Genomic DNA, 21,729 nt, shown 5'->3' on the forward strand with positions numbered 1-21,729 from the left:
ATTATTATATTGAGTACAAGTAAACAACTGTTGAAATACTATACAAATAATCACTAAACATAGTAATACTAAGGAAAACTATTTATTATTTAGAACATGCTGCTGTTACGGCTGTGCCAGCGCCTTTGCGCAATTCTTCTATCTCATCCTTTCGCAATTTTAGCGCCTTTTTGGCGTATTCATATTTATTGGTGAGCGTAGCTATCTCCTTTTTCTGTATCTCCAATTTGGACTGAAAAGGAAGAAGAAAATAGAATCGAAAATATATCTAAAGAGTATTTTATGCTGGGTGCCTACCTTAAGCAAATTAATTTGACCGATTGTCTGGGAAGAAATATTGGAAGTATCGCTATTTTCATTCTGTTTTAATCTCTCTTCCAGATCCTTTATATGATTGTAGCGATGTCGACACACCTGGATACAGTCGTTTAATTTCTCTGTTGTCTTTTTGAGCTCCACCACTAAGTCGGACTCTGTTTGAGTCTCAACACTCGTTAGCTTTTGAAGTGGAATCGCAGCGCAATTACCGCTAGACGAGATGGCAGCAGATGCGGAGAATGCGTTAACTTTACTCATAAGATCGGAGTTCTTACTCTTCATTCGCTTAATTTCATCTCGCGACTTTTGCTGCTCTTCCTGTAGGCGCTTCTTCAATTGAGCATTTTCTTCTTTCAACGGATGATTTTTCAGCTCGATGCTCAGTGCGGTCACTTTGCTCTCCCTTACGAACAGCTCAAATTGGCATTCTTTCAACTTGCGATCGAGTTCCGTGCAATTACAGTTGGTATCTGCATAAAATATTATTAGCTTAACCAGTCGTTGCATATTTCATATATGGAACTTACCCACAGGATCTGTCATACAGGCTACGTGTCGGGAATCATTCCAATATGACTGACGTCGCTCGTCGTGAGTACTAATCCGCCTATTTCTGCGCACCTCCGACTCAGAGATTAACGATTTCTATGGAGCATATCAAAGTTTAATGTTCTTTCTTATAATTTCAAATCAGAGAACTTACCCGCGGTATATGATGATCCCGATCCAAACTCTTTCGAGGAGCTGGTGAAGTATTTGATGTAGTTGAATCAAACGAAATATTACTGCAATTTGATTTACTTTTTAAATCCATCTCCAATTTCTGCACAATCTCATTTGTACTGCAAAGTTTTTCCTCCAAATTGCGTTTGTCCTCCAATAAACTAGAAATGGTTGCATCCAAACGTTCTCGTTCAGCTTGTAAACTATTTTGATTAGATTTCTGTAATTACCGTATGATGGATTAGTTAGACAATTTCAGTATATATTTCAGTGTATAACAATAGGCTTACCAGCTTATCAAATTCTATTTGTAACTCTTTAGCTCTGAGGACCATTTCCTCACTTGCCGCCAGTTGGGCTTTAAGCTCTTGCACGGTCTGTTGCAATGAATCGCAGTCAGTCTGCTTAGCTTTGAGCTGCAAATCTGATTGTCGCAATGAAGCATCTAATGCAGCTTGTTTAGAGTCTAGCTGAGACACTGCTTTTTGCAAAGATTGTTGCAGAGAATTACATTCAGCCTGCTTTGCTTTAAGTTGAGACTCTACTTGATGCAAGTTGCTTCTTGATTCTTGTAAGAAATTATGCAGAGAATTACATTCCGCTTGCTTCGCTTTGATTTGTGACTCAGCTGTCTGCACAGCAGTATGGGCCTCTTGCTTAGAATCTAACTGAAGCTGCGTTTGATTTAAAGTTAGCTGCAATGCATCGAGGGCATCTTGCTTATTCTGTAGCTGAGACGCTGCTTGTTGCAATGACTGCTGCAGAGAACTACATTCCGCTTGCTTCGCCTTGAGTTCTGACTCTACTTGTTGCAACGAACAGTCAGCCGCATGTTTGGCTTCTAACTTACATTGCAGATCCTTGAAAGACATCTGCAACGCATCGAAGGCAGCTTGTTTAGTTTCTAATTCACAAGTTGCTTGTTGCAAGGACTCTTTCAATGCATTACATTCGGCCTGCTTTGTTTTAAGTTGCGACTCTGCTTGTTCCAACGAATCATGGGCCTCTTTGTTATCCTCTGACATTTGCTTTATAGTCAGCTGCACTGCATCGAATTCGGCTTGCTTACTGTCTAACAGAGAAGTTGCTTGTTGCAATGACTGCTGCAGAGAACTACATTCCGCTTGCTTCGCTTTGAGTTCTGATTCTACTTGTTGTAACGAACAGTCAGCCGCTTGTTTGGTTTCTAACTTACACTGCAGATCCTTGAAAGACATCTGCAACGCATCGAAGGCAGCTTGTTTAGTTTCTAATTCACAAGCTGCTTGTTGCAAGGACTCTTTCAATGCATTACATTCGGCCTGCTTTGTTTTAAGTTGCGACTCTGCTTGTTCCAACGAATCATGGGCCTCTTTGTTATCCTCTGACATTTGCTTTATAGTCAGCTGTACTGCATCAAATTCGGTCTGCTTACTGTCTAACAGAGACGTTGCTTCTTGCAAGGACTGCTGTAATGTATCACAATCGGTCTGTTTGAGTTCAAGTTGCGACTCAGCTTGATGAAGAGTCTGCTTCAATGTAAGTAGCTGCGAATTTGTCACATCTGCGCTTTTTTGCAAAATGTTGAATTCAGTTTGCTTAATATTTAGTTGCGTCTCTTGCTGTTGCAGCTTTTGCTGTAGGGTGTTCCACTCAGTTTGCTTAGCCTTTAGCTGCGACTTCAACTGATCGTTGCTTTGTTGCAAATTCGCGTTATGTTCACGTTCCTGATTCAAGAGCTCTTGCGAAGCGGCCAGTTTGTCGTTCGAAGCCTCTAGCTCGAGCTTTCTCTTTAGCAATGCTTCCATCTTGAAGTTAAGTTCGGCCTCTGAACTTATCAATTCCTCTATTTTGCGATTGTATTGATGTGCCTGCTCCGACATTTCTTTTTCTAGTTCATGTAGCTTTTGAGTATATGCGGCCTCCGCGGAACTAAAGTTATTCTTTGCTTCCTGAGTATAATCTAGTTTCGATTGCAAGCTCTCCAACTGCGTTCTATGTGTCGTTACTTCATTCTGAGCCAATAATAATGCGCTTTCAAGTTCGTCTGCTTTCTTTTCCAAAAACATATTGTGCTCCTTTGTCTTAGCTAAAACTTCTTGTATTTGCTGCCGTTCTAAATTAAGTTTCTCAATGTCGCTGGCCATTAGGTTCGCCTGTCTCAATTCTTCTTGGAGATCGCTAATTTTTTCAGTGTATGTTTCTAATTGTTCGCTGTACTCAGACTTTGCTTTACTATTAGCTTCTATGGCATTCTCTAATTCACGGTTCAATTTGCTTGTTTCGATTTGTCGCACATTTTGTTCAGATTCAAGTTCTTGAGACAAACGCTGAATGATTTGTTTGTTATCATCCACAACAGCTTGTAGCGCGTTCTTTTCCAGTTCTAAGCTGTCTAAGTTTAGTTTTAATTGCTCGAAATCTTTAAGTTGTCTTTCATATTTTTCATGCAGATTTGTAAGCTTTTCATTAGACAATATTTCGAAGTCTGCGTATGCTTTTACTTTCTCATTGTCTTCCACCATGAAGCTTAACTTATCTTGCAGCTCCACAATGGTTTTCTTACTCTCATCATAGAGTGATTCCAGTTCGTGTTTTTCTTGAATAAATTGTTCCCTTTCAGCAGCAATTTCTGCATTAACAGCCAACAATTTAGCTTCACCTTCGGAATTGAGTTTTTGTAATCGATCTTCCCATTCGGTATTGTATTTATGGAGGTTCTCTCGGTATCTACTCTCGCTTACCTCAATCTTTTGCAAAAACTCTAAATTGGCATTATCAAGTTCATCCTTATTTATCTTCTCCTGTTTAGCGAATTCCACCCTGGCAGTGTCCAGTGTCAATTGCAAATGCTGAAGATGCTTTTCGTATTCTGCTTTCGAGCTATCAATGTCCGCGGCCAGATTGAGACGTTCCTCTAGCGTTTCCTCTGCTTTAATGCTACGCTCTGTTAGCTTTGCATTGGATTCCTGTAACTGATCAATTCGATTGGCATCGGCTGCCAATTTGGTAGCCTGCAGATCAAGCAGTTGTTGCTGTTGTTGAACATTCGAACGAAGTTCTACTATCTGCACATCCATGGATAAACAACGCTCATTTAGCTCCTGCATCTCCAATTGCATCGTTTCAATAAGTTCATCCTTTTGTTGAACCACAATTAATTGTTTTTTAATTTCAGTCTGCAACTGTTTGAGTTCGCCATTCAATTGGGCGAGCCTTTCCTTGAGAATACCAATTTCTTGCTCCTGCTCAAAATCAATATCAGGCGCAATCATAGTAGTTGTGCTCTTTGACAAACTATCGTTAATAGTGGTCTCTTTAACCTTCTCCTGCAGCTCTTCGCAGACCATCGTCATTTCGGCATGTTGTTTCTCGAGCGACTCGATCTGACGTTGATAGTCCTCCACTTTGTTTACTATCACAGATTTCTCCAACAACTCAGACTGCAGATTTGTCATCTGTTCGCGCATCTCATTTATTGTGCTTTCGGTGGCTTCCAAAAGCTGATTTTTTTCATTAACTTCTTTCTCTAGTTGTTCAATGTGTGCATGCAATCGATCTGTCTCCAATGGCGTCTTTTTCAGAGTCTCCTGCAGCGCAGTGAACTGTTCTCGCAAACTATCACCGTCTTGCACACTATCAACAAGCTGATTGGAAAGATCATCGTATTCTCCCTGCAAGTCGCAATATTTGGTCTCCATATTGGCCAAGTTCGCCATGAGCTCCTCATTGCTCGTCTTAAGCTGCTGTACAAGAGCTTCGTGAACATCGGAGACAGTTGTTTCTAGAAGTTTCAATTGCATTTCCTCAACACATTGTTTTAATGTACTGATTTCCCTCTGCAAACTTTCATTCTCAGTCTGCAACATCTTGTGCTCTTCTTCTGTAGAACTAGCAGTGCGTTCCAATATCTCATAATCGTGTTGTAAAGCGTTGTACTTCTGCTGAATCTTGTCATATTCATCTTGCATTATCTTTATAAGCTCCTCATGACGAAGCTGCGCTTGCTCGAGATCATCACATTTTCCTTGCAGCGTAAACTTGGCCTCCTCTGCAGAGATAACATTACGGCTTAGACGATCGCACAACTCCGTCTTCTCAGCCACATCACTGGTTATTTGCTTATAGGCATTCTGAACGCCTTCAAGCTGAGCACGAGTGTTGGCGATATCTGCTCTCAACTGTTCACATTCACAATCAATTGCAACAGCACCATTTTTGTCGTTGGGCTTATTGTTATATTCCTCTAATAGGCGTTCCAAATCTACACATTTGCGACAGATCAGTTCGCAGCTAGTTTCCAGAGCCGGGCAAATGGAACGCATATGATCATCTTTGCTGTTCCGGAGTACCTCACTCGACAGATCATTTAGCGACTTTTGCAGATTTTCGATGGTACTGTCCTTTTCCGACAACGCCGTAAGCAATTCATTTTCTCTTAGTTTTGATTTTGACTTATGACTTGTAAATTCAAACTCCAGCTCGACGGCAGCACGATTCTCCATGTCCAATCTTTCCGCGGTTGCCTTTAGCGTTTTTAGTTGCTCTTCGTAACTTGCAATTTTTTTATCGGCTTCCTCCTTGGACTTCCTCAGATCATCGACTTGGGCTTGTAAGTCTTCCGAACTAAAAGTGATTATAATTATTAATTATAAATTGTAACTTATCAAGTACACAATGAAATAATATAATGTGTATCGTGTAGCAGGTTTGATAACTATAACTACAAATAATTGCAGTTGCTTTTATTAATTGAATTTATAGTAAATGCATAAATACATAAAAATTATTTACTACTTTATCAAACACTTGAAACTACCTGCCAATCGTACGCTTCATACTTTATACTAATATATCATTGCTTTTCGTCGTAATCGGCTCGTAAATTAATTTTATCAAAGTGTTTTTCAACAATACTCCTTAAAACATACTGCATATTGAATGTAGTCACCCGTTGCATTGGGGTCCAATTTCTCCCAGACCAGTATTTTGACAATTATAGCGAGCGCCCTAAAAATAGAAGCTGCAGCTGTTGCCTCCAGATAATCAAACGACAGCATTCCCAATTCCAATTGCTGTTGAGCCCTGCACCCATATACAACATATACAAACTATACATATGTACATGCGATTTGTTGATGCATTGGTATTTTTACTCACACGCTTTGGCGGCTGTATGGCCTAATTTAGTTGGGAGTGAGAGTTACATCAGAGTTACGTCGTCTTCAATAACGACGTCAGACGAGCCCTGAGCTCGTTGAAACGGAACGCAGTTCAATGTTCGTCTGCCGTTCACAATACACAATTTTAATCGACACAGTGCTGTTGCGGCTAAGACGTCATTCAAGCTGGTTGATTGGAAATAACTTTTGCTTATCGACAACGTTGCTGCCATTTAAGATCGTTATGTTGATCGGTAGTGGTATTGCCGAGAGTCGATTTCCATTCGCAAACTCGATCACAACACCCATACTAATATTCCAGTGCTATCACAACAACCGCAACAACAAATACTGGGTTTTACTGCGATTTTTTCCTATACAAAAAACACTTTGTTTATCTTTCTGTTTTATTTTGATATTCACTTCGTGTGCGTCGCTCTCTCTCTCTCACGCGTCGTAACTTTGCACAAATGAGTCGGAATGACAACGCATCGTGAACACATAGCATATTAGAAGAGAATCTCAACAAGATCACCACGAAGTGCTTTTTCATCTGCAGTGGTGAATTTTACATTTTCAAATTGCCGGCCGGCATAAAATGATAAATGATTCGTAAAACACAATTGCTTAAGGCAACTGCTCAATTTTTGACATAAAATTTTGGGCAATTTTAAAGGTACTGGTAAATTGTATTTTAAGCTTAAAAACGATTAATTAATGGGTCTTTGAAATCCAAAAATTACAATAGGATTGGAAACACAGAGCTAATAAGATCGCTCAATATATGAAATGAGTACGGAAAATAGAAAAAAAAAATTGTCTTCATTTGTGATGAAATAATAATTAAAATTATTTGAACATTGAATACACAAATAATATTTAAGGTAGTAGGGCAAGACAAAGGTGAAGTTTCTAGTATTTCCAAATCGAATCCAAAAATGAATATGGATTCATTTGAGCTGAAAGGATTATATATGTCCCAATCATGGTTCTACGATCAGAAAGGAAGGGAAAATTTGTAAGTAAAAGTCTACTGTGATTGAAGGGCGAATAATCGAATGTTAATTTAGACCACGAAAGCCGAACAGCAGAAGAGGATTTTGTATAGATTCTAAAAAATATAAAGTTCAGATACAGAACCAGATACAAAAGTTAGTATAATGAAGATAGGGGGAATAAATCCAATAATGAAAATATATCTGAGTATGGTTTGAGTAACATTAATTACGGAACTGTAATTAGTAGTTCTATATATACAGTCAGTTGTAAAAACTTTGTTTAGCGCACATAACAATTTTGAAGATATATTCTCGAATAGATATGTTTGAATCAAAGAACGGTGAATGGGACAGGTTCCTTTTTTAATGGCCTGACTTGGTACCAACGGTTCCTTAAAATATCTTTCTGAACTCACCGCTGCAACAAATTTTGTCTCTCTGTCTGCAGTTCATCAACTCGAGCTGTTGCCGTAGATAACTTTTCATTTAGCTCGTCCCATTCTGTATTAATCTGTTGCTCTATTTTTGTGAAGGCTTCCAGCTCCACAAGCTTGCGTTCAAGCAATTCTCTACTACATTTGCATATTTAAGTTGACGAATGTATATGAATGAATGGGTGAATGTAATTGTATAAATGTGAATGAATATTTTTATAGATGAATCTGTACTCACCCTTTTGCCCCCATTTGAGCTAAGGTTGGAGTTAGAGTAATTGTTCTCATTCTGGAGTGATCTGCGGTGAGCTGATGAGTTGCCTGCTCAAAGTTGGGTTCGACAGACATAGTTTCTCCTTCGACTTCCAGGGATTTCATAATGTTTATAGTTTTGGACCCGGCTAAAGCTCTTTGGGTTGGACGGTTAGTTGTAGGATAGAAGCTGGGCTTCGGTAAATTTGAGTGTTTTATACTGGCATGGGGCTTATTCGACCCAATAGCTACTGGGATTTCTTGAGAGCCTGTGGACGTTTCCTCCAGATTCGATGACGCTGGACACCATGTACGTCGTCGATTTTTATTGCGATCAGTAATTGTATTGCTTGTAATAATCTTGAGCGTATCGGTCTTAATTCTCTGCTCTAAGAGCCTTACTTTAATCTGACTTTCATTTTTCGCTTGCTCTTCGGCTAATCGATCTTTAAGTAACTTTATCTCACGCTCTAAGCGTTTCATCATTGTCGCATCCGATACAATTTCATTTAATTGTGGCTTTAGATGGATTTTCTTCGCACGCATTGCAAAATTTAATGTGGATTGCGATTCCTCCATTATTGATGGGCGAATGGTGCAAATTATGGATGTGAATGCGTTGCCTCCAAGCGAAGCCTGCAGAATGCGAGTCAGTTTCGAGTCCCGATAACTAACATATTTATTATCTTCGTTCTCAGCCAGACTTTTAATCACATTGCTTAAGAAGTGAAGGCTTTTGTTAATATGACTTCCCTCTTTTAACCGAGCACCCCTTGCACCAGTCTGATCGGCTCGTTCAGAGCCAGCTAGATCCACGAGGTTCAGTATGCTCTGAATCACAGCATCGTCGTCACTGCGATCGGCTTTGCGGGATTCAATGATCTTAAAGAAAATAATGTTATAAATGTGAATGTCACGAATACAATTATGTTGAGTTAATAATTATGAGTATCGTACTATGCGAAATATGGCATGCGATCGACTGGAACGTTCATTCATGTTCGTCTCACCGACAGTGCGCTCTTTGTTACCCAAGCAGAGGAACTGCAGTAAGTCATCCTCGCTGGTTATAATGCATTCCTCGCAATTTACATTCACCATGCCATTGCTTTCAAATATTTTAAGATCTTGATTTTTCTTGTTGAGTAAATCATAGATCTTTTCGTTGTAGATCTCGATGTATCCCACACGAAGCAAGAAATCCCGATCACTATGATTGGTGATCTGATTGAAGATCTCCTTGGCAGCCAAGACCATTACGCCTGGATTCTGCTGGTCTCCCATCATTGTATAGGTTTTTCCTGTCAAGGCAATAACAATGTGAACAAAGTGGGTCAAACTCATAGTATAAATAATTTAGGCTAAAAATAATATACACAACTTACCAGAAGATGTTTGGCCATAGGCGAAAATAGTGCCATTGAAGCCTCTCACACAGGCTTCGACGATATGTTTTGCCATGCCATCGAAAACTTCTTGGTTATTGGAGCCCTGATCGTACACATAATCTGCAAATATTGTTTACGGCCATATTTATTGTTTGTTGTTTTTCTTTTGTAAGTGTGTGTTGCTCACCGAAAACACAGGGATCTGCTTGGCTGTCCAATGGTTGAATGGCTCGTTTGTCCTTCACTTGCCATAATGTAGGCAGCTCCGGCTCACATGGACGCACCTTAATGCAGACTTGAATAGCGCTTTTAGTGGACATATTTTACAAAACAGGACAATACTTGTTAACATGAAGAATTTCGATTTTACATTGACTTTTCTACAGTTAATTCGAACAAATGCCGCTTTCGCGCTGCTTCTTCTTCAAACGCGACAATCAACATAAAACCAGCGTCGTGGTAATATCGATAAAACACAGACAAAAGAATTGCCTGCTATCGAACAACCGAGATTTGACATTCACTGTGGACGCCTGCTGCTTTACACATTGACAGGGTTGGCGAAAGTAAATAAATTTAAAATGCAGTTCAAATTTAAATATTTATTTGAACTTATCTAAAGAGAAACACATTGGTAGTTCTTCATAACGCGATTTTATTTTCATATCAATAAATATTTATAACTTTCTAAGCACATGGATCTCTACTTAAATTGCTTATGTAACGACTTTCATTTCACTAACTCTTGTGATTCTAGCAACTTAACTTAATTCTCGGTGTATTCGGTATGCGTTTCGAGTGCGTGTGGTTTATTTCCAGCAAAAAAATATTTAGGAACCGATTGAGAGAAAATGAACGAATTAAACGTATTTGTATTTACTTATAATTTGCTTTATTCAATAATTTATTTCTATGCATATTTCATCAATATTGATTAAATTTATGCTATATTAGGTGACTCGTGATGAATTATCATTGAAGATTTGTTCAAGAGATACAAATTCTAAATAATGAAAGAAATACATTATTAAAATTGCGCGCTTAAATAATATGCAAGTAAATTACATTTAAGTTTAAATTAATTGAGGTAGAAAATTACTAAAGTAACACATGTATGTTATAATAATAAGGCAAGTGGGGTTTAACTCTTGTAGAGTCTTATTTTCGATCGTGAAACTAACAATAAATCTAAAATAAACAGAGCATATTCAAACTAAATGTACATATTGGAAATACAGATATTATGACATTGCGATTATACATATTTTGTATGGTACACGTGGAGAGAAACCTTTAAGATGTGTTCTTATATATGTATGTTGTGTGTGATCTGAGTTTGATGAGGTATTTGATTCTATTACAATACATTTACCATGTACTAAACATTACGCATTTAATTGTGTCTTAGCAAAGGTTTTGAGACGTGACTTTAAATTGAAAATTGTAGTTTATTTCCTGTTATTGTACATAAACACATAATTTTTGTATAAATAATAAGAATTAAATTTACATTGCTTGGCGAAAGCTGGTGAAAATCTTTAGACTCGACTCACAGCTGCGGCTATGCATTTTTCCATTAAAAACTTGTAAAATTGCGCACCCATCCAATGGAAACCCTAAAACTAGGCAGATCATACTGCTATAATTATGTCATGTGTGCGAATTGTGTGTGTTACTGTGTGTAAGTACAGTTACTGGAAGATTATGTATGTAAGTATTTTTAGGTTGTACGGATAATAAGTACAAGGACTGCACAAATCATTTGTGAGGTAGTTCAGTTCTTCCGGCTGTTCAATTGCGGCAGCGGGAAGGTCGTCCACGTGAATTCCTGAGATATGGTTAAGCATTATAAGTATAGGTATATGAATGCCCTATATATACTATTTTCTATATGTAGTAGGCATGCTCGTATTAGTGTTTGTCTTCAGAGTTAAATGTAAGCTCTATCTGTGGCATGGCACATCTGAATTGTTTCATCTGATAAAATTACATAATTATTTAAAACTTAAGACGGATTAAGAGTATTCAATTGGGAGCATTCATTATGTCCGGGTGCGTATCTCCTTCAACATTTTATATACTATTTACAGAGTTGTTTACTCAATTATCGAGGTTCTTAGTACACTAATCTTAAATATCTATATCTATGTTTATGTTTAGGGGTTTCTGTAATTATTGTGTATTTTGAGTTTTAATATTTTCTTTCTTTTCTTTTATATTTCACTTGTTGTTACTTTTTTAATGATTCAATTTTGTCTTGTTCTCTTGCTCGGCGCATTTTTTAATTTCTACACACAACAGGTACATGTGTATATTGGTAGCATGTAGGATAAGTACAATGTATATCTAAGTAATCATTTCTCTAAATCTGTTATATAGATCAAATATTTTCGCTTGTGATTTAATTTTGTTTTTAAAAGCACAACATAAATTTTACTACAATTTTTGCACACTCAACACATCTGTGTGATTTATATGATTTGTTTCTAGTCTTAGACAACTATCGTAACTATCGTATCGTATAGTACACATAAACTGGTATACATGAGGATAAGGCTACTCGTTACAAATGTTCCATTGTGTGGGTATACAACTGTTTTCATTTTGTTTTATTTGTTGACGGCTTTCTCTCTCTCTCGCTTTCTCTCTTTCGCGCTATCAATCTCTCTATCAATGTAATATGCAAATATATCGTAATAAGGAATTATCTGCTATCGTTATATCGTAATATCTTTTGCTCTCAACATTTTTTATGTATTGCCTCTTGCTTATGTGTTGTGCACTCCTTCATCCTCAGAGTAATTCTCCTCGGCATCCGAATTGGCAACCTCGTTGTTGCTGCCTGATTGATTGTTCTCCAGGCCCAAACCCAAATCCATGGGCTCAGAGCCATCGCGTCTAATCTCGGCATCAGCATCGGCGTCGATATCAACCTCATCCGGATCGTCAGCGCCACCACCGCCAATCAGGTTGGCATGCATGTGACCCACAGTGCTCAATGCCAGCGCTCCATTAGCATCTGGCGATAGGCTGCTCGGCTGTTGCTGTTGGTCACGTCTCAATATCGGTTCAATGGTCAAGCCAGCGCCGCCTTGACCATAACCAGCTGCCGATCCACCGCCTCCCGTCAGCTTGCTTAAATCAAACTGTGTTGGCAGCAATCCCGCTGGCAGTTTGTCCAGATTGTGTCCCATCGCATTCAGCTGCGCCATTTTGGCGGCATGCAACGCCGCTGCCGCTGCATGCTCCTGTGACATGCCCATACCTGTAGCCAACGAAAGTATTTGATTAGCTTGAGATGCATTTGTGAGATTTCAGCTGTTGACACTTACCAAACGTGTTCTCCGTAATGAACTGAAGATATGTGTCCAGCAGCGACTGGCCCGCATTGCTGCTGTTGGGCATCTGAACTACGCCACTGCCCCCGCCAGATGACAGATCCTTTTGGCCCAAAGCGGCAACTGCTGCAGCAGCGGCAGCTTCGTTACGCATCCGTGAAATGGTTGTGTTTGCGTGTCCAAAGTTGCTTAGCAAACTCTCGTGGTAGCGACTGAGGTCGCTGGCACTGCTGCCATAGAGTCCATTGCCCGTGGTAAGATCCTCAGGATCATCGTCGGAGTCTTCGACATCGTCCATTCCGCCGCTGGCATTGCTGAGGTCCAGTTTCTGGGAGCCACTGCCTCCATTGCCGGCACCACCGCTGCTACCGCTGCCTCCAGTGGGTGAAGCGCGAGCTCGAAGTTCAGCTGGTGAAATTTTCACTCCAGCCTTGGCCAGCAGTCGCGATGCAAGATCCGGATCGAATGCGCTTGGCATGGGCAGTACGGGCAAGTCCTTTGTAGAGATGCCGCGATGCTGACGCGACATGTGCGAGTGCAATGAGTTGCGGGACTTGGCCACAGTTCCGCAGAGGACGCATCGATAGCCGGGGCAAACGGTGTGCTTGTCCTCCAGGTGAGTACGCAGCGTATGCGCCGAGCGGTAGATCTTGCCACATTTGGGGCATGGTCGCGGATCAGTGGCACGCACACGCATCTCTAAGGAACGGCGCGATACTGTGGTAGAAGAAATAACAAATTATAAATAAACATTTCTTAAACTGATTATTGATTTCTGTCTTATCGGATCTAAATGTATTCAATTGAGCTGAAAAACATTCCCATTTTCGCAATTCCATTTGAAGTTATAATATAGTATTTGGAGAATGGGAATTTTGTATGAATTTAAATTTGGAAATAAATTTACCGATAAAGGTATGCAATTTCAAGTTATTATGTCTTAAACACATTGCCAATTATAGTATTTCACATTAGATTAGTTGGAAATGGAAATTGATCATATTTTCAGCATGCAATTTATTGTTTCTTTTGTTTAATAAAAAATGGATAGTTTAAGGGAATCTCTGTGATCGACCTTTCTTCGATTGCTCTTTATTAGTCACCAAAATATATTTGCCGCATCGAGTCGTACATAAATTGCAGATACATTCATAAGAGCTAAACATAGGAATTACCCAAACAATTGGCCAACTAAAATGCTCGTAAATGATACATAAAGTTGTTACGAGTACATAATAATATTAATAATAATAATTATATTAATTATATGGCTACACAACTGTAAAATTGTCCGTGTCGAAATGGAATAGAATATTCTTAATACCGCAAACTTTATCAGGAACATCTTCATTTGTCCTTTTAATCTTACACAGATTATCAACTCCATTTTAGTTGACATTTGGATTATTTTTTCGTTTTTTGCATTTTTCTTTTTAATTTATTTTTACGTTTTGATTAACATTATAGGAACCTTTTTACGTATGTTTTCGCGCTCTCATTTTTAACTTCTCTTCGTGTATCTAGTATGCCTTAGAATTCGCCAATAAAAATAATAAACTTAAACATATAGTATTTCAATTTAATCGACAATTTTGAGCTTCACTTTTTGAATTTGTTCTAATAAAAATTTCCCTTGTCTCTCTATGTGTGTTTGTGTGAAAGTGTGAGAGAGTGTTAGTTATATTGTGTATTCATCTTTAGTTAAGATTTTGTTTTGTTTTGTTTTTGTAGTTAGTTTGTTTTTCACGTTTTCTGTTTTCTGTTTTTTTTTTTTTTTTTTTTTGGCTAAAAATATATTACGCAGGCACATTCTATTTTGTAGTATCATTATCATTATTTATAATAACTAATTATAATTGTTTCTGCTTGGTTTTCAGCTCATTATCTACAAATACATACCTTCATTTGTAATTGGATTATGCTTACATATATTATATATATTATACTATAAAGTGTGTATAGTTTTAGCTTTTTTCCTATGTATAATACTGGATTTACGTGTTACGAGTTGAGATTTATAGTTGAGTTTCTATCATCAAAACTGGATTCTGATTCTAGTAGCCAATCTGTCATTCGATTAATCGACCGAAAGATTATCAATCAATTGCACTAAATTACAGTTATCTTGCAGCTCTGCTACGCCTCATAAGTTGAAGTATTTACCGAGTATAATATAATCATTTCATTAGCATTTCTTTGGGTTCTTTACAGCGCATCTTTTGTTGTATGTTATACATATAAAGTTGTACATACGCAGTATGTACTATGTACTATTTAACATAGTACTATATACTATATTGAATATAGGAACGTAATAATTGTTGTATGCTAGCATCATAGCATTCACTTTCATCAGCATGTATCCGATCTTCCCATCAAAGAGAGTGAAATATTCCAGATTTTGGTTGAATAATCAAAATCGAAACGGAATTGAGGTTAAGTTCTTTTCAAAATCCTGTTTCAAATCCTGTTTTGTTGAAAAGATAATGAATACTATTATTAATTCTATATAGAAAGTGTCATCTGAGGAACTTAAACCACCTTGTTGCGACATTAAATGAAATGGATAATGAAACCATTAGCCGAATCTGGAATAAATTACTTTCTAGTGGGGAAGATCGGGCTGCTCATTGACGACCAACGACCTGGACCATGCTACATTATGACTATCTAGGATAGATGCGAGTGTCTTGAGTTCATTCTTTGCTCCATTTTATGTTTGGTTTTTGTTTAGTGGGTTTTAGGTTTAGAATTATTGTCGCCATTGACTTGAAAGCAGCAACCTAGAAAGCTTTACTTGGTACTAGTGCGAGTATCTGCGGGCACTACATGGGCATCTAGGCTATGCCAACTAGTTGGTCGCCTCACTTTTGAACTTAAAGTCAGGACCACCGGCAAAAGGGCCGCCGGATGAGCGCATCGCTTTCATTTTTGCCCATTGCAAGGTATGCTTAATTCGCATATGATTGCGCACCGAGTTTGGATGAGCGAAGCGGCGTCCACACTCGATCACCGGGCAGACGGGGCTATCGCGTGGATAATGCCTGTCCAGGTGCTGACGAAAGACGCGCTGCTCCAGCGGCGTCTCGCACAGCGGACAAGGCAGCATATAATTGCTGCCTGAGTTGCTGCCACTGCTGCCACCTGGACATGCAACGCCGCTCGCTTGGTTGCCATTGCCGCCGACGCCGACACCAACACCAACGCCTCCTCCAGCAATGGCTGATGCGGTGACCGAAGCATTTGCGGTGACGGCTGCGGCTGCTGCGGCGGCAACAGCTGCGGCCGAGGTGTTCTGGAAAAGCTCGGGAAAATCGCGAGAACGACTCAGCGCAATGGTGCGTGCCATGAAGAGATTGGCCGTCAGCTGTTGCTGATGTGACACCGACACTGACTGCTGCAGCTCATCCAAATATTGCTGCTGTTGTTGTTGCTGTTGCTGCTGGTTAAGTTGCGCCTGCGACTCTTGGCGTGTACGATGCTCGGTCTGCTGCTGTTGCTGTTGCAGTTGCTGCTGCTGCTGCTGTTGTTGGTGTTGCTGCAGCGTATGGTAGAGCGTAGACTCGCTGGCCTGGCGGGATCGCTTCATGGTCAATGAGATGGCCGACGAGGCGGAGCTGGAGCGATCATCCTGGTTAAACTCATGCTCATCCTCACTATCGTTCCACGAACGAGCCGACGGCGTTGGCGACGAGTTCGTTGACCGATTCTTCTTGTAGCCAGAGCGGCAATTGCTGTTGCTGTTGTTGTTGTTTTTATTATTATTGTTGTTGGTGTTGTTGTTGTTGTTGTTGGTATGGCTACTGTTGTTGTTATTGTTGTTATTGCTAATGCTGTTATTGTTGTTACTGCGTCGCTCAAAGAGCTGCGCCAGCTGCGGCCGCTGCATCAACTTTGCCAACTTGCAGGTGGCCGGCTGACGATCTGCGGCATGCGCCTCGTGTGGCTGCTCCTCGGAGGGCACATCCAGGATCTCCTGCTTGATGGCGGTCTGCTGGTTGCTCAGGAATGTGCCTGCAGCGGGTCAGCCGTCATTATGGAAGGAGGAGTCAATTGGAAATCAGAAATCAGTTGTCAAAGTTAAGCAGTTACTTCGCAATTTCTTCTAAGAGTCTCGTCCAATTTTGCTTACTCGTAAGTGTCTCTGTGTCGCTGCTTTCTGTTGTGTGTATGTTTGTGTGCAGAGGTGTCAGTGTTTATGGGTGTGCTGTTTAGCTGATAATACTCTTTATATGAATTTTGACAGCAGCAACAACAACAACAACAGACAGATCTGAATCCGCCCTAGATTGCATTAAAAATTTCGCATTTTTGCTTTTATCCAATTTCATTTTTCACATTCGTTCAAATTTTCAAGGAGTTGTGCCAATTGTTGAATTCGGTATTCATATTTTTTTTGCTTTTTGTTGTTGTTTTTGTTGTGGGATACATTCAGTTCTAACAGTTCAAATTCCGTTTACTAAAGTCTCTCACATCGATTTGACCAGTTCGAATGCCAATTCAGTTTTCGCTCTTTCTCATTTCTTAAACATATTCAATAAATATATTTTAGCAATTATTGCATATTACTAAAAATATGTTATGTTAGGCGTACAATTACTAATAAAAAAAAAATGCAGGCGGACAAGCAATACTGTATTTGTATGAGTTCATGAGGTGCAGTTACATAATTCACTATATAATACAAGTAGAAATTTATAATATTGAAAACTCTATTTACATATTTAGCTGTACCATAAACATTATTGCAAAAAAATAAAAGTGTCGCATTGAAACTCACAAATGATCGTCAAGAATATATATTTATAATTCGCAATATTCATAATACACTGGCCCAAAATTGTACATCTTTTAAAGATTTGTTATGTCTCTCGTAGCAGAAGTAAGGGTAGAAAAGCAAACAAGTTTCAATTTTAGTTAGGCTACTCATTTATCAAAACTATATATATTTTTGTGTACTGTCAATATTTTACTTTATTTATGATTAATATCTTATTAAAGATTAATTTTTATATTTTCCAAATGGAATTCCGTCTTGAAATTGAGGTGTTAGATTTAACATTTAATAAAGCACTCCCTAACGGATCATGGAGAATGAAAGTGGAAGTAGGCGAGACGAAAGGGTGACTACGGAATCCGTGACGAAAGCCAATTGACTGAAGGATTGAAGATAAAATGTAGGATCTCAAATTTTCTGTAGAGCGCGTCACATCGCGTGTCCTCGAGATATTGTCGGTCGAATCGAATTGTAAATAAAGGCCTGATATGACGTGCAGGGCTTGCATTTGAATATCCTTTGAATATTCGATAATAATAAATTTTTGAAAAAATAAAACGCAATTAAATGTATAGAGAATTGGGTGGGCGGGTCTATTGAGTCATTTGATGGCCAGAGATTTGCATTGCACACAGTGATAGAGACAGATAGATGCGTGCTAGAGCGAGATGCGGCGACAGGGGCGTGTCTCTGTCTTTCAGCTAAGCCCTGACTGGGTTAGGATCGGCGTTCCGATTTTGGTTTTGGGCTTGGGCTTGGGCTTGGGTTTGGACTTGGACTATGGGTATGTCCTGGGTCATGACGCAAGAGCTTCGCTTCGCTTGGCTTCGTAACGAAACTAAACTGAACGAAACGAAACGAAATGAAATGAAATCAAATTAAACAATTTACTTCGGCCTTTGTGCGTGACAACTCAAGGGAGAAGGCAAACAAAAACGTTGCATAAATATCTCAAGTGAAAAATACAATAAAATTGAATAAAATACAATATGCACACATGTGTGCGCCTGTGTGTGCGAGTATGTACATGCATACAAGTATAATAGTTGCACATACAACATGCAATCTGCCCCATGCCCCATGCCATACTCGCTTGCTTGAGTCACTCGATTGGCTGCAGCTGCTCAGCTAAGCATTAGAGGGATTCAAGCTGGACAGGATGTGCCTGTGTCCTCAGCACTTTCATCTCAACTCCTTTGACCAGCCAAGCACATTTTTGTGTATGTGTGGCAAGCTCAAGTGCAGCATGCTTGATTATATAAGTGTGTGTGTGCATCTAGTCAAATCAGGCGTAAGATTTGCACCCCAAACGCGGCCATTTTTGTGTGGTTGCCTGTCAAAAGATTTACCTGCTGCTTGGAGAGGCAGCTTAGACGCTTGCCAAGGATTCAGATTGAGGACTTTTCCCTGCACTCTGCACTCTGTGCAGTGTGCGTTGGCCTGTGCGTAATGGGACCCGGGCCCCCCTTTCGATTCTCAGTTTGCTTCTCCTTCTCATTTGCTATGTGCATAATTAATGAAATATAAAATGCAAACTCAATTTCCTAAATAGTTATGCACATTGCTATTTTTGTGCTATTTTTGTGTCTTTCACATGTGGTTAAGCAATGACCTGAGCTTTGCGGCGATGTGACCTCCTTGGGAGCGACCATCACCAATAACCTTAGAGTACTTTGAGGACCTAAGCGTGAGTGCTTTCAATCGAACGATTAAAAAGAAAGAAGGCTTTCGAAAGAGAATTTAATTATATATTCGCATTATTAGAGTGTCAAAGGATTGTAGTAATCTCCTCTAATTGCGTTTAACAGAATTAAGGAGTTCTAAAAGTCTGGTTTAGTGCAAGATATTCTACAAACATTTTGCTAATCCCTTAGCTCATATTTTGTAGTATTTAACTATTGATCACATGAATAAATTTATAATAGATTTAAACCATTCAGTTAACCATTCAGAAAGGCCCTAACTAACGGACCACTCTGCATGTGCTCTGCATCTCCTAGGACCAGTCGGTCTAATCTAGCCTAACCCTAAAGACTTATTTACTTCATATCAATTTTTCTGTTTCTAATTATATAATTTGTTTTGATAAAAAATCTGCGTATTGCATGTATTCATCAAAGTACTCAAATGTACATCAAGGATCGCAAATAAAGCTCTGCCTAGTGGCCCAGCTAATGATTGAAAACAAAGCAGGGCAAAAAGTATATGTACGTGTGACGTCTTATAACTGGCCCTAAATGACTTGGGCTTGGTGACCTGAACTCATCAATTATGGCCGCAAAGGCGCTGTTGGCCGCTTTGCTTAAGGTGTCTCAATCCCCAAGCCTCCGCACCAATAAAAGAATAGCTTGGCCGCATTTATGTAAGACATTCACACCCACAGACATACGAGTATAAGCAAAACCACATAGAATGTGGCAAGCAGATGAAACAATTGCATGTGGCGCCCCCTTGAGCGAGTCTTAATGGTTATTTAAAGTTGCTTCGATTCAGATTGGGATTCAGATTCGAGTCTTTGACTCGCATGTCGCGCTGCTGTTAGCGGTAATAGAAATTAGCTTTATTAAAGATAAAGCCAGCTCGAGGTAACATTTTCCTTTCGGCCATTATTTTCACCCCACCTCTCGCGTCGTTTGCTCGAGAGTTAACCTCGTTTTGCATTTGGAAAATGGACTTTGGCGCGCAAATAATGAATATTTTCATATAAATCACTCGCGTCAATGGGCCAGGCCCATTGATGATATAGAGTGAAGGGCGGGACAGGAGGGGTGAAACAGGGACTGTTACTGGTTCAATACGTAAGCGTATCAGCGGCATTTCGTCTTTGTCCCTGCAACGCAAAAAGGGTTGCACGGGTTGCAAGGGCGTGTGGCTTCCTCTGTTGCCATAGGTGTGCTTAATGGTCATTTTTCGATGTCTTGCGATCGTTATCACCTCTCCTGTCTGCTCTGTTGTTTCGCATTATTATTACTATTATTATTATGCATATTTTTCTAGGGCGGGCAGAAGAGATGGCATTAATTTGGTTGCCTTTGTTCTTATTGGAATTTATTACTTAATAAGTTGAAATGGTTGTGTTGTGGGTTGCATTTTATGATGGGTTCGCACGTTGTTTCTTTTTTTTTTTCATTCACAAGAGGCTAAGGGTGGTAAGGGAAAACGAAGGGGAAGGGGAAGGGGATATTTTTACGAGCGCGGTTTCAGCAAATTTGGTTTGCTTTTGAGTTTTGAACTGGACCCAAGAAATCCCCGAAATCTAAAAGATAATAAAACTATAAAAGCAGCTCGAATGTACCCGTCGAGAGACGGAGAGGGGGTCTGTTATTAATTTTTATGTGCCGTTTTATCGGCGAATTTGCAATAAAACACGTAATACGCAATACTCGCGGAGATGCGTCTCGTGTCTCAAGTATACTGGCCAAAAAGTTGCTAACAAATTGGCGACGCACTTTTACGAGCGTCTGTCTGTGCCGACGGCAAGTTGTGATTGAATTATTGATAAAGTGATTACACAGCCAGCTGACCTTAGAGCTCCCCCTTCCCCTTCCCCTCTTTATTCCCCTTCTCATTGAGTTGCCAGCATGCCAACTAGTAGATTTTCATAAGCGCGAGCCGTAAAAATCGTTGACCGTATTCATTAGATGCGAGTTAATTAGCAAAGACGAATGTAGGCGGGCAATAGGAGGAAGGGAAGAGACGAGTCGAGGAGGGCAGGCGTTCAACTGGCAGCAGCTCAAGATTTATCGAAAACCCATTTTAGATTGCACACTCACACTCGCTAGCACAAACACACACTGTCCATCCAGATGTTGGACGACACACGCGCGGTACAATCCATCTCTGTATTTGTATTTGTTTATCTTAAGGCACATACGCAGCAAAAAAAGGAAGAAAAAAAGAGCAGAGAAGGAGACTGCGACGACTATCACTGGGCACGTACAGTGGGTCCAAACAAAGTCAGAAAAGAAAAAAAGGCAAGGACTAAAAGAAGGCAAGAAAAAAACGACGACGAAATGTTGTTTAAACTTTGCAAACAAGTTTGCTTGTTTTTCTTTTATACTCGGAATGGGGGCGTGGCGACGGGAGGGGGCTAGTGGCGACGGCCTGCAAGGGGCGGCGCTGGGTCTCGCCTTTTCATAGATAGCATTCGAAATTGAAAGCGAAATTGCTGTGGAGAGCATGTGTGACGACAGGACAGCCGTGATATATGAACTGACAACGGGACTAAATTCAAGACGGGACCACGTCGAGACCGCTGCCAAGGTACAGAGGGAGAGGGACAGAAGGGGAGCGGTGAGCGGGAAGCGCGGAGAGTGAGGATTGTGTCCAAAATAGCAAGTGACATCGAATGCATATCCCT

General features: G+C 39.8%; 2 protein-coding genes across 8 annotated transcripts in view; both read right to left on the reverse strand.

Annotated features, from left to right (window-relative positions):
• Positions 1 to 63: 63 nt before the first annotated feature.
• Positions 64 to 9,714, reverse strand: LOC117563726 (putative leucine-rich repeat-containing protein DDB_G0290503). Of its 4 annotated transcripts, XM_034242191.2 has the most exons (11): positions 9,442 to 9,714; positions 9,252 to 9,374; positions 8,824 to 9,167; positions 7,853 to 8,748; positions 7,597 to 7,752; positions 1,332 to 5,646; positions 1,120 to 1,261; positions 1,022 to 1,062; positions 846 to 963; positions 298 to 788; positions 64 to 232 (listed from the first exon to the last, which is right to left on the reverse strand). In XM_034242191.2, the coding sequence occupies exons 1-11, from the start codon at positions 9,572 to 9,574 to the stop codon at positions 86 to 88; spliced, it is 6,906 nt and encodes a 2,301-aa protein (XP_034098082.1). In that variant the 5' UTR covers positions 9,575 to 9,714; the 3' UTR covers positions 64 to 85. The 4 variants fall into 4 exon arrangements, with proteins under 4 accessions (XP_034098082.1, XP_034098081.1, XP_034098083.1 ...); XM_034242190.2 differs by having other exon boundaries at positions 1,022 to 1,261; positions 9,442 to 9,713; XM_034242192.2 differs by lacking the exon at positions 7,597 to 7,752 and having other exon boundaries at positions 1,022 to 1,261; positions 9,442 to 9,713.
• Positions 9,715 to 9,892: 178 nt separating this feature from the next.
• LOC117563729 (protein abrupt) overlaps positions 9,893 to 21,729 on the reverse strand; it is a 52,219-nt gene continuing 40,382 nt past the window's right edge. For 2 of the 4 annotated variants that reach the window (XM_034242207.2, XM_034242204.2), the window contains exons 7-8: positions 12,587 to 13,309; positions 9,893 to 12,519 (exon numbers count right to left, since the gene is read on the reverse strand). In XM_034242207.2, coding sequence (XP_034098098.1) covers positions 12,023 to 12,519; positions 12,587 to 13,309 — 1,220 coding nt within the window. In that variant the 3' untranslated portion in view covers positions 9,893 to 12,022. Of the gene's footprint in view, positions 12,520 to 12,586; positions 13,310 to 13,477; positions 16,607 to 17,077; positions 17,116 to 21,729 lie in introns of those variants that run through there. The other 2 variants (XM_034242208.2, XM_052002499.1) reach the window with 2 other exon arrangements.

The sequence above is a fragment of the Drosophila albomicans genome, chromosome 2L (assembly GCF_009650485.2).
Source record: "Drosophila albomicans strain 15112-1751.03 chromosome 2L, ASM965048v2, whole genome shotgun sequence".
NCBI lineage: Eukaryota > Metazoa > Arthropoda > Insecta > Diptera > Drosophilidae > Drosophila > Drosophila albomicans.